At 37.3% G+C, this 16,568-nt stretch overlaps 3 protein-coding genes across 3 annotated transcripts in view; 1 reads left to right on the forward strand and 2 right to left on the reverse strand.

Annotated features, from left to right (window-relative positions):
* The first annotated feature begins 104 nt into the window (after positions 1 to 104).
* Positions 105 to 5,414, forward strand: LOC101294397 (F-box protein At4g00755-like). The gene is made up of 5 exons (XM_004306793.1): positions 105 to 835; positions 2,010 to 2,429; positions 2,538 to 2,701; positions 3,266 to 3,384; positions 4,726 to 5,414. The coding sequence occupies exons 1-5, from the start codon at positions 625 to 627 to the stop codon at positions 4,997 to 4,999; spliced, it is 1,188 nt and encodes a 395-aa protein (XP_004306841.1). The 5' UTR covers positions 105 to 624; the 3' UTR covers positions 5,000 to 5,414.
* Positions 5,415 to 6,199: 785 nt separating this feature from the next.
* Positions 6,200 to 9,321, reverse strand: LOC101294696 (peroxisomal membrane protein 11D-like). The gene is made up of 8 exons (XM_004306794.1): positions 9,194 to 9,321; positions 7,856 to 8,064; positions 7,502 to 7,576; positions 7,339 to 7,413; positions 7,161 to 7,241; positions 6,984 to 7,058; positions 6,712 to 6,885; positions 6,200 to 6,577 (listed from the first exon to the last, which is right to left on the reverse strand). The coding sequence occupies exons 2-8, from the start codon at positions 8,045 to 8,047 to the stop codon at positions 6,542 to 6,544; spliced, it is 708 nt and encodes a 235-aa protein (XP_004306842.1). The 5' UTR covers positions 8,048 to 8,064; positions 9,194 to 9,321; the 3' UTR covers positions 6,200 to 6,541.
* Positions 9,322 to 12,205: 2,884 nt separating this feature from the next.
* Positions 12,206 to 16,568, reverse strand: part of LOC101305704 (transcription factor bHLH70-like) — an 8,224-nt gene continuing 3,861 nt past the window's right edge. Inside the window, exons 2-5 of the mRNA XM_004308357.1 lie at positions 14,588 to 14,677; positions 13,186 to 13,868; positions 12,637 to 13,104; positions 12,206 to 12,384 (exon numbers count right to left, since the gene is read on the reverse strand). Coding sequence (XP_004308405.1) covers positions 12,328 to 12,384; positions 12,637 to 13,104; positions 13,186 to 13,868; positions 14,588 to 14,677 — 1,298 coding nt within the window. The 3' untranslated portion in view covers positions 12,206 to 12,327. The remainder of the gene's footprint in view (positions 12,385 to 12,636; positions 13,105 to 13,185; positions 13,869 to 14,587; positions 14,678 to 16,568) is intronic.

The following is a 16,568-nucleotide window of genomic DNA, read 5'->3' on the forward strand; positions in this document are numbered from 1 at the left end:
CACAACACTCTCTCTCTCTCTCTCTCTCTCTCTCTCTCTCTCTCCTCGATCTTTCTTTCTCTATATTCCTTTCTATCTGTCATAGGGTTTGGGCCTTTCGCAGACAACCCTTTTCTTCTTCTTCTTCTTCTTCCCCCCAAAAGGTAAAGTTCGATGCTTTCTTCCAATCCCATCTTCTCTGATTTATAAAGTTCTCGCCTATCTCTCTTGTTTCTCTCCAATTTTGATGCGATTTGTGTTGTTCTGTTTTGAATCCCTAAGTTCCCAATTTTTATGTATAATTCTCGATTCTGATGTATAACAATTCGAAACGTTTCATTGGCTATTGATAATCTCAATATTGAATTGTGGTTTCAATTCTGCAAATTTTGGATATTCATGACCTGGAGAACAGTAATTGATCTGAGGAATGTGATCAGTTTGATTTTGTTTTATCAAATTAGTATTCTTCAGTAGTTCTTCAGGATTTGCATGCTTTGCTATGTTTTGATTTTTAGGATTTAGTGGTTTTGGGATGAAAGCTTGATTCAAGTTTTCTAGTTTAGATTACATGGAATGATTTGCATTATTTAAAATCGGTTTTGTTTTCTAATTTTTTTCAATGATCATTGTAAGCTGGACTGAATGGTTTATTACAATGTGGATTCAGGTCTTGAAGCTGAGGAAGGCATCCGGGTTGTGTTTATGGGTATGTCGGAGTTAATTGATATAGCTCCTTGTATCGATTGGTTGAACGGGCTTGAACCTGACATGTCGGTGAAGGTCCTGACCTGTTTAGACAATCCAAAGGATCTTGTTCAAGTTAGTACTGTCTCACGCACTTGGCATTATATTGGTAAGCTAAAACTCTTTAACTTTAAGTAGTTCTATTACCTTAGTATATGAAATAGTTCTAAAATGTAAAACATTACCTATGGTTGTATAGCATAAGCAGAATGTATGTAGCTCATGTATTAAGTCAATCAAAAGCTGATGGTTTTATTTATTTTGTCTGTTAGTGTCTGCTAAGTTGTCTGTTGCTAATAGATAGTGGGTGCTTGGTTATATGATTTCAATGCTTATACTCTCTAATTTATATGTTTTCTTATGGTTGTCTGTGTGTGGCATCCATTCATTATAGATTGAGGGGGTTTGAAGAAAGCTTACTTGGTCTTGAATGATTGAAACTAACGTGGGTATCCCATATTGTGGAATGAGACTTGAAAAATTATGAAAGGAAACATTTCACTTCTCTGATTTTATGCTCTCCATCTTGGAGGATTTAAATTGGCATTCAAGGTATTCAGATAGTTTACCTTCTTAATTGTGATATATTATGGCAATGTCCCTCCCCAAAGCTGGAGCTTAGAAAATCCAGCTTAACAAAGATCATTTTAAGGATCGTCATCAGCTTGAAAAAAAAAAAAAAAAAGAACAAATAGAAAATCTGATTCCTACAGTCGACTATAGGAACTCTGCATGAAGCAACATTTACTAGCTCATGGGTTTGACTGGCATCAAGAGTTTCAACAGCGAGACAAACCATGCAGTGGCAATATGGCTGTCTTGTCTTACTATTCATGGAGAGTTCCTGGAATATATGGCTTCTGGGTTGAGTGAATTTTTCTGGATTTTAGCGATGAGAAAAATCTGGATTATGGGCGCGATCAAAGAAAATCAAGTCAGTGGAAGCTGTAGGATAAATCAGATGGCGCTGGTGTATATCTAACAGGTAGTGGTGTGCTGGGTTCTGGTTGTGAAGCTGTGTTGGTGTACGAAGAAGATAAAATATTAGCGGAAGTATCTGACTTCTTTGGTCCTATTCTCACCATTTTGGACAATTTATATAGGAATACAGTGTATTTATATATCAAATATTAAGCTATATATCAAAAGCCAGAAACTATTTTGTAGCCTACCTTTTAATTGCAATGAATTTCCTGCCTGATTTTCTTAGTCAAGATGTGCTGCTGACAACGTATTTCATTCAAAAAAACTTACACAAGTTTGTAACTTCTAATGTCTTGCAGTGGTAGAAAATGGTCTATGTAAGAAGCTGTGCTTGAGAATGTTTCCTCAGTTATCTAGAGTTGCTCATGTTGTCGAGTTACACGACTCTGATGCCAAAGAGTGTGCGGATGTTGGATCTAGCAATTCAAAGGAATGGGACACGTTGGAAAGGGAGCATAGAGTCTACGCCTTTTTAGCTCATGCATGTACATCTTTCCCTGCTAGTGATTGCATTTCAGGGGCAATCAGTGCTTCCAGCACCGACAATTTTCCGGAAGAAAGCATTAACAATACTCTTTACCCAAGCACGAGGGTTGGGCAGAGAGCTTCATACTGGTCAAGTAAAGGCCAAAAGAACCCTGCAGTGCCTGAGATGCTGACTTACAAGTTGAAGTCTGATCTTATTATAATTACTGAAATCAACGTACATCCTTTCCAAGGCAAGTATTTTAGTTTCTGAAATTATGGACTTCACTAATTTGTTTTGATGTTATAAAATTGTCTGATCTTCTCTCTCCCTCTCTATAACTCTCTTTTACTACTTGCAGCTTACTTCCAGCGTGGACAACCCATATATTCTGCCGCTGGCGTTCGATTTCATATGGGGCATGCCAAATTCCCTATTGATGTAGAGAGTGACCCAATGAAGGAATCATGCCATGATGACAAGTTTGAGTGGGCTTACACTTCACAAGTGTTCCCAATGGCTCAGGTATGTGATCTGATCTAAACTTGTCTCCTACCTTTCTATACTTGCATCTTTGAATTTGTTGTGTTGAAATATTCTCTTCTCCAATAGAGAGCCCGTGTTGTTTCCTTGTATACTGAATACCTCCTTTTTTGGGTTAAGGTGGTTTGTAATAAGACAAGTTTGGAGACCATGATTCTTGTAAACATTTCTGCAACTTTCAGAATAGAAACTTTGTTTGGGGGCTAGATTATGACTTGTATTGCAGTAAACTATTACACAGTTTTGAAACTAGAAACACTGCTTGTGTGCATTTTAGGACTTTTATACAATTAGCACTGGTCTTCTTGTTGACTTCAAGAGTATATATATATATATATATATATATATATATATATATATATACTTTTTTAGGTATTAAATTTTAGGCTCACAAGTTTATGATCAACTATCCTAGTGGCTTTATGCTTGCCAAGTCTTTCGTCCATCCTTTGACAAATTCTTTAAAGAGATGTTGGTACAAGGCTAGACCTTATTTGATCTTCCAATTCAGGTAACTAATTGATGACTTTTTTATCTTCCCAACAGAAGGACTGCTTGCAGACTTTTAAGCTTCCAGAACCAGTTCTTTGCATAGGTGGAATTTTGCAGATTGAGTTAGTCGGGAGGGTTCAGAGACAAGAAATGGATGACCTGTTCTATATATGGTTTGTTCCGTGCTTTATTTCTCTCAAGTGTTATAACAATTAAAAGTCTTAAAATGAAGAACATCAATATCTGAGAGTAGTATACAGTCTTATTATTACAATGCTGACGAAGTCAAGTAGTGTTTAAAATCATAGCCATCAAATCAAATCGGACAATTTTACTTGGTGGTTCAGTAATATGAAGGATGGATGCAAGTATGTGGAATAGTGTCTCTTATTTAGTTGGTTGAATAATTTGCTTTAAAATTGTTAATGGAGATATGTCAGTGAAATGCAATGCTGGTCCTCATGATTTGATCATCTAGTATGGTAAACTGTGCCAAGCAATGGACATGGAGCTGATGTTCAAATCTGACACAGAAGAACGTAGTTTTCAGATTTAGGAATGTTTTGGCAATATCGATTAGTGGAATACATAATGTGTTTATTGGGTCTGTAGTTTGGTGTGGTAATAATGACCTTCTTTTGTTGTCTTTGATACTCGGTCATTAAGATTATGGTCACAGACTTGTCAGGCATGATTGAATAATTGAATTGTAGAATACCTTGACATTAAGAACTCGTATATTGCCTTATGTGGGAAGAGAAACTTAAAAGATACTACACTGGAACACAATTTGGTGGTATTTGGAAAGGTCCATTTCTTTAGTTTCGGTTGAACACTGTATACTTGTTGATCCTGTTTTATCATTAATCTGCTTCTGTTTTATCATTATCTGAGCATACATCTTTGTTACGTCTATGTACTTCTCCTATTGAATTTCATTGGTCACTATATCTTCTCTATTTGGTATTGAATAACAGACTCGATTCTGCCTATAATCATCTCGTGATGTTACTTTAGAGAAAAGCTAAAAATCATCCCTGTTTCCGGCATCACTTGAATTTCCTCCTTTCTGTCTTTGATGTTGCACAAACATTGAAGAATGTAGTGGAAATGAACAATTCAAAACATGTGCAAAAAACAGGTGTAAATATTTCATTATGAGATGGACCGTCATTGTTTGTCGTTTTGACTTCATTTACCCTGTTTGATGTTTTGTTGTTTCCTGCCATTTAACAGTTGCACACTCACATGTGAGCTAATTTTGTTATAGTTCGGTTCACATGCTTTGATAGTTTGATTATACAAAATGCCTTCATGTCGCGGGAAAAAAAATATCTCCCTTTATCCCCATATTAATTTTAGATAGTTCATCTGGACTGCATTCCGGGTTGGCAACAATTCTCAGTTATAAATGTTTCCAAAGTTGCAATCTTAATTATAACCGTTATTGCTACTGATAACTTGTTCTTTTAGCATGTATATACTAAATTTTGGGTGCTTTGTTGCTTCCTCAGTGTGTCTCATGTTGAAGTCAAGGGGAAATCACTAGGACCTGCATTTAGTGTTGAAACCAATGTACCATCTGGGTTGTTTGTGTTGAAGAGACAAACCAAGTTCAACCAACCAAGCTCACCTGAGAACAAGTTCAATGCTAATTCCACTGGTGATTTGGAGAGACACGTTAGAGAAATGCTTCCCATTGTGCTGCATGGAAATGTAGTGGATTTTGAGGAATATTATGAATGGGATGATGCCGATTATGAGACAGACGAGGAGTTCGTGGTCTAAATCATTTGTGGTTATGATTTTTCATTGTTCATTTTTTCTTTTTAAACTCAGCTTCTATCCTGCTTTGAACTGGATAGCAGCTCCATCTGTGGCTACTTTTCTTGAGCGCTAGACTATAGTGAGAGTGAGAGTGAGAGTGATGGTGTCATAAACTGTCGGTGTAGCTATCTACTTAAGGTATTATCGTATTATACAATTAGCAATTGTTATATTAGGTATGGTAATATTAAGAATCAGTCTGCTGATGCTCTGGGTTTTGGAAGGTGTCCAACAAACCTGTAAGGTCATCCTCGATTCCATTCTTAATATTCCTTGTAACCAACCCTGTAAATGTATGTCTGCCAAATCTTTACCTATGAAGTTTTGTATTCTGATGTCAAAATGCATAGTTCCATAATTACGGAAGTTTGATGTGTATGTTGCATCGTTCATCAAGACAGCTGACCGATTCAAAACCTACTTCTCAAGTCTCACAAATGCCGTTCATGAGCTGGTATAGTCGAGATCAATCAACTAGGATCGGATCCCTGGTGAAAAAGAAAAGAGTAGCTTTCCTCATCTCAATTTGAGACAGTACTCACACAAAGAAAAGAGTAGCTTTCCGACAGAGTATGCACACAAACGTCTTCACTTGTCTATCGGATTCCTCTACTTTATTTGTTCGTTCACCTGCCCGGTCTGGTCATCTTACGTGCTGGCTTGGACGAGTACAGTTCACTGATTTGAATCACGTGAACTAAAGCTCCAATATCCGTAGTACTTCAATTTCTTACTCGTAAAGTCAAGATCCTGCGCATCAATCACGTGAACTACCACTTACTGCTATTAACTCAGTAGACAATCAGACGAGATGCTAATTGGAGAAGAACTAACCGCACCTAAAGCACAAGCATACAGATTCCTAGTGTTCGTTCAGAGATTCCACTATACCCTTTTCATTCGGGAAAGCAGCTCCAGCTAAATCCTTAATGACATCATCTCTAATGGTGCTGGTTTTGGACCATATGTAGATGCCAACTAGTTGATGCTGCACATTTTCTTCAAGATGGAACTTTTCTCAAGGATATTTGTATATTTCATCAAAAATGTTGGGAATTCTTTCCTAAGTTTTGTAAACCTACAGATGCATACCAATATTTATCGAAATTCAGGCAACCTCTGAAATAACACTATTCATTTGAAACCAAAATTGCTAACCGCGCCCTGATATGATTCTCAAATCAGAACCACTAATCACATCACCATGTATTTGTGAATCCGAAGAAGAATAATACGTATTTGTGAATTGGGAGAAGATGGTTGACAAGGGAAGTGAACAATACTCAACGGATGATTTTTTTGTTGTCGATTGCTAACACTTGATTGCTTTTTTGGAAACAAGAACACATTATTTCTGTTGAAGAGCGCATAACATGGACGGTAACAAAATAAGTGAAGTTGTAAGTTCACCCTCCTGGTTTGCATACTGTTTGCACTAATAAATATTCATATCACAGTCTTGATAGTTATTAGGACACTGAAGCTCAACGGGGAACCTGCTCTTTAGGATGTTTTAGCCTTCACCGGAGCTGGCAGTAACTGCATCACCGAAACAAAGGAGAATGTCAGAAGAAAAACTATGCAGCAGTTAGTAATTCAAATCCGAGCAGAATTATGCAAATCCGCTAAGCACACATAAAGATAGACAGCATAGAGAACAGTGGCACAGATACCTGATAACACGAGATCAGAGAAGTAGTAAATCCCAAGGCTCCAGTAACACGTGGTGTGATTTTCTTAGGTGCCAACTGAAGCAACCCAATTGCAACCACTGTATCCATGGCTGCTTTAACCAGGGCTAGTGACCTTTCATTCGATTTTTTGAATTTAGCACGGTACGCCTCATTCTGCAGCCACAGATGCACAAAAAATGTAAAAATTGCAGTTACTTGAGCCAGCGAAATTATAACGTGTCGATACACTGAATAAGGTAAATTCAACATACTTGATACTTGTCACCAGTCTTCAGATCTTTCTCCAACTTTTTAATTTGTCCAGAAAGCCTTCCTAGCTCCCCAACCTGATTTAGGAGGCAACAGGAACAAATAGTTCATGTTATATGTATACTAAATAATAAATAATACATATAAACAGCAAGGCATAAAGGATGAAGAAAACACACCTCAACTAAAGTGGTGCAAACTGAGGAACCCATCCAACAGTAAAGAGATATACGACCAATTAGCTCAGCACGTTCTTTGTTCTAATACAAACATAATATTTCAAACTAATACCACAATGGTTTTACAGAATCCAATTCATAACAATGGAATTGAAGGAAGTACATGGTAAATATATACCTTATAAATGCCTGTTCTGCCAAGCCAGACAATTTGGTCAAGAAACAGAAAAGTTGACAGCAATGCATTTTTCGACTGTACAAACAAGAAGTCATAACTGAAAAATCATTATAATATGACAACAACAGGTAGAAATCACATTCCGGTAAGAAGTAAACCATACCTTTCCAAGCAGAACAAGAGGAAGAGGAGTTCCAGGAGCAGTTGGACTAATCAGACCATGAAGATCATTCACAAACTGGAACCAAGAAGACAATTGATAAAATGTTCAAGAATGTAACTTACTGAAATTCAACTTCCATGTCATATTGTGATTGGAGTACTAAAGGTCCATTTTCTTCCTTATAAAGTTTGAAGGAGGATTGGAAATAGCAAGAAGGGATTCATTTAAGCCTCATCCTTACTCACTCTGGTCCTTCCAGATGATTGTGGAAAGATCATCAAATAAAGCAGAAATAGTATTTTGGCCTATTGTTTAATGCCAACAGTCTGTATGATATTATATTCTATTTCTAACCTTGAAAAGACGGAAAACTTTACGTGCCAAACTAGTCGTTTTGTCAACATTTTGGGCTGTCCCGGGTTGTCCATTACTCAAGAATTTTGAACCATATTGTATCGCCCTGCATATCTTGTCCCTGGCCTCAGCCTTGTTCAGATAAAGAACTGCAAGAGCAAGTTCAGTTCTAGTTGCATCCAATGTACTCATCTCTTATCTTGAACCTGCTGAATGCAGTTGAGACAAATTGTTAGCACTAATCATGTTGGGGAAGCTTCTCAAGACATGAAAATAATTATATGATGTATAAAACATATACAAAGTTATCATCCAATAAGGAAGTTCCTCTAAGCCTCTCTTACAAGGTTGTAACTGTGACCTTTCAGAAAACAAGTAGTATGTACAAGTTTAACAAATTATTGACTACACCATAAACCAAAATTGTTTATTATCCCTGGTTTTATCTGATCAACATTATTTTAAGAAAGATAGTCTCATCCTTACTATCTCAACTCTCAATAGAGCCAATGAAAAGTAAAGCACAAATCTTGTTGTTCAAATTGTTAATCAAACAGTAGCAAACAAATTGTCAATCCATCACAAAGAGAGTAATGCACTATAGTCTATAGCGATCAAAGACAGCATGAACTATTCCTGTTTGCTATCTGAAATCAGAAGTTCTATATTCTGCACACACCTTATAGCTCAACTTCAGAGCTGATATACACAAACAGACACACGAAATTCAAAGATCACAAGAACATAATCCGAGAAAAAAAGGGTGTACTCAGCTGAGTATGGAACAGCAAGTTGGCAAGACTCTCATTTTTCAAAGATTTCAAATCTTTAACCAAGACAGCAAATACGAGTATACAACAGCGATCATGTATGTAATCACTCTCCCAGCAACCAACCATAAAAGTCGAGCATGCATTGACAATTAAATCAAAATATCTACAATTTAACTAACATAGCAACTATATAAACAACAATCAAATAAATATGTAATCATCCAGTATTTCATCACTTTCATAGTAATAACCCACTTGTAATTCATAACCAATCAATAGAAACATGAAAATCCCAAAGAAACGATCCAAACTGAGAAAAACCCTGAAAGTTGGAGCAAACAGATCAAAAACCAACACCCAGATCAAAGTTTGAGCACACAAATCAAAACCCAACACCCAAATCACAAACCCAGTAAGAAAGATACAATCTTTAAGCTTGAGATTGGATCAGAGACTGTGTATACCTAAAGTTAAGGTCTTTCTGGGTTTGTAAAGTTCAGGTCAACAAATCAAAGATATAAACTTTTGTGAAAGATAGAAAGAGATAGGGAAGAGAAATGAGTACCGAAAAGCGTGCCAATAAAAGAGCCTCGATAAAGCAAAATCTGACAGAGGATGGCTGCTTAGCTTTGTATCTGGTTTGTTTGTTTAGAACGTCAGCTCTGTCTTTGGTTTATCCTTCTCCTCTTCGATAAATTGATAACGGCGTGTTTGGTCGTCCTTTTTCAATGCATGCAAACAACCAACCTTCCTTTTCACCCAAAAACAAAAAAAAAAAACCAACCTTAATTATATTTTTACTTGGATACAACCAACCTTCATTATTCCTATAAGAGCAAATACACTCATTTTAAATGGGATGGAGTTGGACAATTCTCAATTCGGGATAATACACTTTATCCAAATCAGCCTTTTGTTTTTGGTTCGATAATACAACAACGAGATCAATCCGACGACTAATTATTATTCATAATTTATAAAAATATTTAATTGATAAACAATTATTATCTTTTACTTTAGGATGTTATTAACACACCTCTTTTTCTCTGTTCACACCCTCTCTTATTTCTTCATGGTGTTTATTAGGCCTTCTCCAGCTGATGGTTAACAAAAAAAAAGAGTTATATATGAGAAAATACAATCACATTTACTACTATTCATCCAAATAATAGGTTCTATAATCAAGGTTTGCCTATCATATGGTATACTATCATATGGTATACTAGAATTTTCTGTATGGTATGACATGCTATACTATATAGTATACTAGAATTTTCCGCCTTTTTATAGTGACTACCAAAAATCCACAATATAGAACTAATTGAGGCTCTCCTTTCCAAATAAAACAGTCACTACACTTCTTTCCAAGGACTAATAGTTTGTGATGTTCTCTGTGATGGTGGCTGGGACCTACACATGATAAAAGATTTTCTTTCTGAGGATGTGAAACTGAAAATCTTGAGTATGCATGCAGGAGGAATCCGAAGTGGGGATGACACGACCATATGGAAGTTATCTCACAACGGTAACTTCTCTGTTAAATCTGCTTATAGCTCCCTTTTCTTGAACTATGAGATTGAACCAAGACCATGAGACTTTATTTGGAAGCTTCAAGTCCCTCCTAAGGTGAAATCTTTTTTATGGACTCTTGTCCATGATAGATTGTTGACGAACAAAGTAAGGGTTCATAGAGGTTTGGCTATAGATGCTCATTGTCCAAAATGCAACTTCCCGATTGAATCCGTGGACCATCTCCTCAGAGACTGCACTATTTCAATGCGGGTCTGGTATGCTCTTTAATCTCCAAGTGAGTTCCCCTCCACTTTCACTCTTCCCTTCAATGACTGGTTGATTTTTAATTTAAAGTCTCCTATGAAAATGCGATATGAAGTTCCTTGGTGTTGCTATTTTGCTACGGGGCTTTGGCATATATGGAAATGGAGATGTAGCCTTATTATGGATCAGAACTTTAAATTCCCAGGTTGGCCTTTCTTAATTATTCATCAATTCTCTATCGGATCAGGATCCTCTCCTTGGCTGATCCCTATCCTTGGTTGTCCTTGACTTCCAATCTCAACCATCAATTGGAAATCCAATGGTGAAGAACATGTCCAACTCAGCAAAATGACAATAAATGATGCGAACAATAAATGACATCAACAAAACCATGTATTTTCTAGTTATCTCCTCTTTATCTTCTCCGTTCCACAAATTTTTTGTTCTACTGTTCCACCATCATCAAAAACTCAAGCAGACTTCCAGATTTGTTTCACCTCATGATCTCATTTATCAAACAAAAAGTTGTTCATATCCATCAATACCCAGCAAAGGAGGAGCCTCCTCATCAGCTTCTTCATTCCTATTCTCATTTATCAAACAATGAATTGTTCATATCCATTAATACCCAGCAAATCATTTCTCTTTATTTATGCCCAGAATTTCAATTGCCCAGAAGGTTACCCCACTGACGAAGAACATTCATTGATTCCTCCATCGTGTTTCTCAGATTATCAAATGAAAGTAATCCCTTCTGCCCTTCAGCCTATGTACGTAAGCATAAAATGAAAACAGAAATGACCCATGTACCTCGATTTTGACATATACGGTTTTTGACATCTCCCGAATGAAGTTTGTGTAGAGATGAAAATCAGAAAGAACAAAGAACAGAAGATTGGAGAATAATAATTGATGAAGATGACGACGAGGTTATCGATATAGCTGTTTTGATTCAAATGAAATTGGAGTATCCTTGACACCATAGCTGACATGGTTGGTGGTGGTCCGATTGAAATCTCCAGAAAAAGAATGAAAGAGATAACGAAGCCAAGAAGATGAGATAGAAACTGAGGCGTCATGAAGTTTTTTTTTGTTCGATCTGTTAACGGAGGAGATGAGATAACGGAGTTGTTTGTATTGGAAATTGTCATTTAGATATTTAATGAATAAAAGCTAAGGTGGCTAAATTATAACCTTTGGATATCTAGTTAACGGACAAGATTGGAAGTCAAGGACAACCAAGGATAGGGATCAGCCAAGGAGAGGATCCTGATCCTTCTCTAGAGACTATTTTGAGGCAAATAAGGTTGATCACCCAAAACCTCCAAGAAGGGTGGTTCAGATTTGGACAAGTTCTTGAAGCTGAATTTTGGGGTCTTTTGAAAGGAATGGAGATGGCTTGGCAGCATGGTTGTGTTTCCTTGGAAGTTGAAATGGATTCTCTTGTTGCAGTTAAGTTGGTTTCTTCTGCGATGGATCATCTTCATCCATTTTATAGTCTTGTGGCAAATTGCAAGGAGTTCCTCAGTAGGAATTGGAATGTATCAAATTGCAAGGACTTCCTCAGTAGGAATTGGAATGTATCTATTACGCATGTAGAGTAATTCAGTGGTTGATTTGTTAGCAAGCATTGGTCATGGTTATGAGCCTAGGTGGAGATTCTTTAGCTCCCCTCCTCCTGATGTTATTCCTCTTTTCGAAGCGGATTCTTCAGGCTCTTCTAAGCCTAGATTAGTTGTGTTTTAGATTTTTTGTCCTTGCCTTCGGGCTTCCATGTAATCAAAAAAAAAATAATAATAATCACTCCCATATAATCTTAGACAAATGTTCAGTTTTGGTCAATTACAACTTCAGTGTATCCGAGGCTAGCAAAACCTATTCGAGTCGTTGAAGAAATCAGCTTCCATTGATGAAGCTGAATAATTAATGTACTGCTCTAGCAATATCATCTGCTGATCCTAACTTACATCCCTCCTCAATCTGCATTACCAAGTTCAAAGTGAACAAAGCATTAGATTAATACTCACAACTCACCGCACACCTTTTCCAACAACAAATCAAAACGAAACTTCATCAAGGACTAGGGCAGCTAGCTTAGGGTACATACATGCTAGCCTTGGTATCTAGCTCTAGGGGTTGCCTATGTTCCAAGTCAGAATGGTTTGACCAGAAAAAGACTAGACAGAACAGAATGTCGAAAATACAACATGATTTAAGAATTTGGTGTAATACCTTGAGATTGAAAGAGTAAAGCACCTCGTCTTCTGAAGAAGTAATGTTGAGGTGCAAAACTGTTAGCCTGATATCTTCAATTGCAACAAGGGCTCTCACCAACTGGCCAGGCCTCTTTTGACACTGGACCTTCAAGTTCACATGAGTTTGGATCACTGTGACATCTACTTCTGCAGCCTCAGACTTGTTTTGTGCGGTGACTCCATCATCCCCACAAGTGTTTCCTTCCTCAGTAGACCCAATTCTGCATTGGGAGAGAGACATGAACATCCCATTTGAAGGCATTGTCATGGTTGATGATGAAGATGGTGAAGATGAGGTCATGGAGTTGTTATTGTTAGGGTCAACATTGGTGTTGGTAAAGCCTTCAGCTCTTCTCGTTCTCTTTTGTGCTTCAAGGGACTGAAGGTGCTGCTCCAACTCCTTCACAAAGTCTATTGCTCCCCCAACGATGGAAGCTTGGTCACCCTTTAAGATTAAGACAATCATTCTCAGAAATGACACTAATTTAAACCAATTTAAATTAGGTTAAAAGCAGATCATTATTACCCTTTGGATGTAGGAAGGCGGCATGAGGGATCTGAGAACATTGAGATGATCATTCATTTGGCATCTGCGGTTGCGCTCAACAGCAATGTGGGTCATTCTCTGGCTCTCTACCTCCTCTTTGTTCTTGGTTGGTCTTGTTCTCTTACGCTTTTGTCTCTCTCGGGTGGCCGGAGAAGAAGCGGTTTTGGTTAAGTGGGTCTGTGTCTGGATAGGACTCATTTTTGCTGAGTTGAGTTGTTGCAGTTTTTGGTTGCAATCTGAGCTCACAACACCACCACCACCACCACCAACCTCAACAGTACCAGAAAGTGGGTTGTTTTGGTGAGGGTCTTGTCCTTCAGAATTTGCTGGTGAATACAACTGTTGTTGATTGTCTTGAGTTACACAGCTTTCAAGTTCCCCAAGTGTGTGAATTTGGGCATTTTTGGTACTTTCCATTTTCGGCCATGCTGTTGTAGTGGTGTTGTTGAGGTGATGTCTCAACAACGGTTGAAAGCTTGGCTCTTTTGGAGTGAAATTAGGAGGGAAATCAATGCTTTGTAGCATCTGAAGAAATGGCATTCTATCTTCCAACCCTGAGAGGTATTGTGCTCCCTCTTCTTCCTCAAATCTCAAGCCATGTGTGTGGTGGTGGCGGTGAATCCTTGGTCTAAGCACTGCAAATCCAAATGGCCTCCAAAGAACTGAAAATGGCAAAACAAAAAATCCCATTAAAAATGTCAATAAATTGGCCAAATCTAAGACGCATAAACGTATGAAAGTTTCAAGTAATGAATTAAAGTTAAAGCAGTACTAAAAAAGAAGAGTAAATTCCTAAACTGTATGGATCTTCAAGACCAACTGTATTCTTTCAATGTGATACAGCATGAAAGTTATGAGATAAAATAAAGAATAAAAAAATTGTGTAGAAAGCATGCCTATTCTTAAAAAGACCTCCCTCCCACATCAATCCAAACCATTTTTGTTAAGTAGTAAGAGGATTGTAGAGATGTATAAAGCAGGTTTAACCAAAGAACATGAGACAACTGCTTCATCATGTTAGGAACACAGAACCTCAGAAGAGGCTGCAGAACTTCCCTTATGAAGGGATAAAAGTTGTTTCAATGACATATTACAAATAAAAACCCATTTGCTGTTTACGATAGAGCATGTTTTCCTCAGAGCCAGATACTTTAAAAATTGGAAAAAGAAATATTTGATTCCACCTTTCCATTGATCTGTTCATTCCCCCAATGCCTCCTTTGTGAGTATCTCTAGCGAACACCATTAAAACTACTTATTCCCAACTTAAAATCAAAAGACACGCCACATTACTCTGATGATCAATTGATAGAACCCAAACAAAACAAAAAAACAAACCAAATATCATACTATCTTACCCTCCTGAATCCTGGTTCCATACTTCCAGAGAAGACAACAACAACAGGAGATTCACTGCCGGTAAAGCACATCAATGCCTTCCATATTATAAGTACAGATGTAACATTCATACCTGAAACAGAAAAATTTATCAAAACCACAACATTGACCACATTTCTAAAACCCAGGCATGACCACAACAAAGTGACATTTTTACGATAAATATTTTTTTAAAAAAAACCTCCCATTCAAAAACCCTTTGTATTAAAAACTGACATGGATCAGGTGGAGGGTGGTTCAGTCAAGTTCTCAACTTCAAATATAAAAAACACTTGGAATCACAACCCAGAAAGAGAGCCCACATATCAAACCCGGAAGCTGTAACGAGGCATATGCTAGAATTATTCTCTCAAAGTTTCACAACCAACACCCAGAAAAACTCATTCAAGAAAAAGCAGAAAAAGAAAAAGAAAACCCAGTTGGCTTATGAAGAGAATAAGGACTAGCACTACTAAGTTCAAGATCCTAGTAATCTACAATGGGATTGGGTTACAGTTACGCTAAACCAAAGTAGAAAAAGAAATGCTACCCAGAAACCAAAAGGTTATGAAATCCTTGAATCAAAACTTGGGTTACTAAATCCAAGGGGTTTGGCACTAACCCACTAACCCAAAATCAGTATAGTGTGTGAGAGCAAATGAAGAACCATACCTATAAGGCTACAGTTATTTCAATTGAACACCACAGCTATAGCCTTTTCAAAAAACAACTGTAACCAAAACAATTGAATCTGTGGTGTTCAAAATTGTAGCCTTTCCAAAAACAATTGAATTCTGAGCTTAAATGAGACATAACAACAATGATTAGGGTGGAGGTCCCACATTGGAGTTAAGGTGAGTATTTGGTTCAGCATAAGTCTTGGGAACCAACCGTATCAGAGAGACTGAGCTATATGAATCACATAGTTGTATACCATTTATGTAAGGCACTATAACCTGGAACATTTATTTGATATTTTGAATAAACAAAAACTTCATATGCTGAATTGGATTCAAAGAGAGGTTAGGCAAAAAAGCAAGAGAATTTAACTTTGAATACAGATAACACTGTTTTTTTTTTTTCCCGATAGAAATACATAAAACACTTGGAATGGGAATAGAATGTTAAAGAAAGAGTGCATCAGATTTGTTGGTAAAGGTACAGGCATTGCAATGAATGGAAAAGAAAGAAAGCATTTTTGAGAAGTAAATGCAGTCAATTTCTTGAATCTTGGAAGGGATTCAACAAATAGCACAGAGAAAAATAAAGGGTGTGTACAAAATAGGAAACCAGTAACATAAAACATACACAAGGAGCCTCTCCATTAGTGAGCAGCAAGGAAGTTGGTGAAGAAGCCTTAATTAAAAAAAAAAAAATGGCCAATCTTTTGTCTCTCTAACTCTCTCTCCCTACCAACATACATTCCATAGTGAACAAATGCAATAAATGTGAAATCCTCTCACATTCCTCGGTTTTCTGAGAGTCTAAAATGGAACAATATTAAATGCTGGGGGTGCATTCTGTTGCTGATGTAACTTTGAAGAACTCTAGTACTTGAGATGGAGGGGCCTCAGAAGGAGGTAAAATCCCAGAATGGGAAATACTAACATGGGGTAAGAAATGAAGGGTGGAAATTAATACTCTTATGAACTTGATTGAGAGTGATATAGTAGATATACTTGAAACCGGAGAGAGAGAGAGAGAAGAGAGAAGAGAGAAGGGGGACTAGGGTTGTCTGGTCACTACTGGAAAAAAGCAGATTTCGTCTCCTAAGTACTTAGGAGACGGAATGTCCGTCGGCTAAGATCTGTTGCCTAAGTGTGGTGAGGTACTTAGGCGACGGAACCTCAAATTCTGTCGCCTAAGTGGTTCTTACGCGACTGAATACTTTCGTCTCCTAAGCACTTAGGCGACGGATTTTATTTTATAATAAAAAAAAGTATCCACTTAGGAGACTGAATAGTTGAATTCCGTTGCTAAAGGCT

Source organism: Fragaria vesca, linkage group LG7 (assembly GCF_000184155.1).
Source record: "Fragaria vesca subsp. vesca linkage group LG7, FraVesHawaii_1.0, whole genome shotgun sequence".
Taxonomy (NCBI): Eukaryota; Viridiplantae; Streptophyta; class Magnoliopsida; order Rosales; family Rosaceae; genus Fragaria; species Fragaria vesca.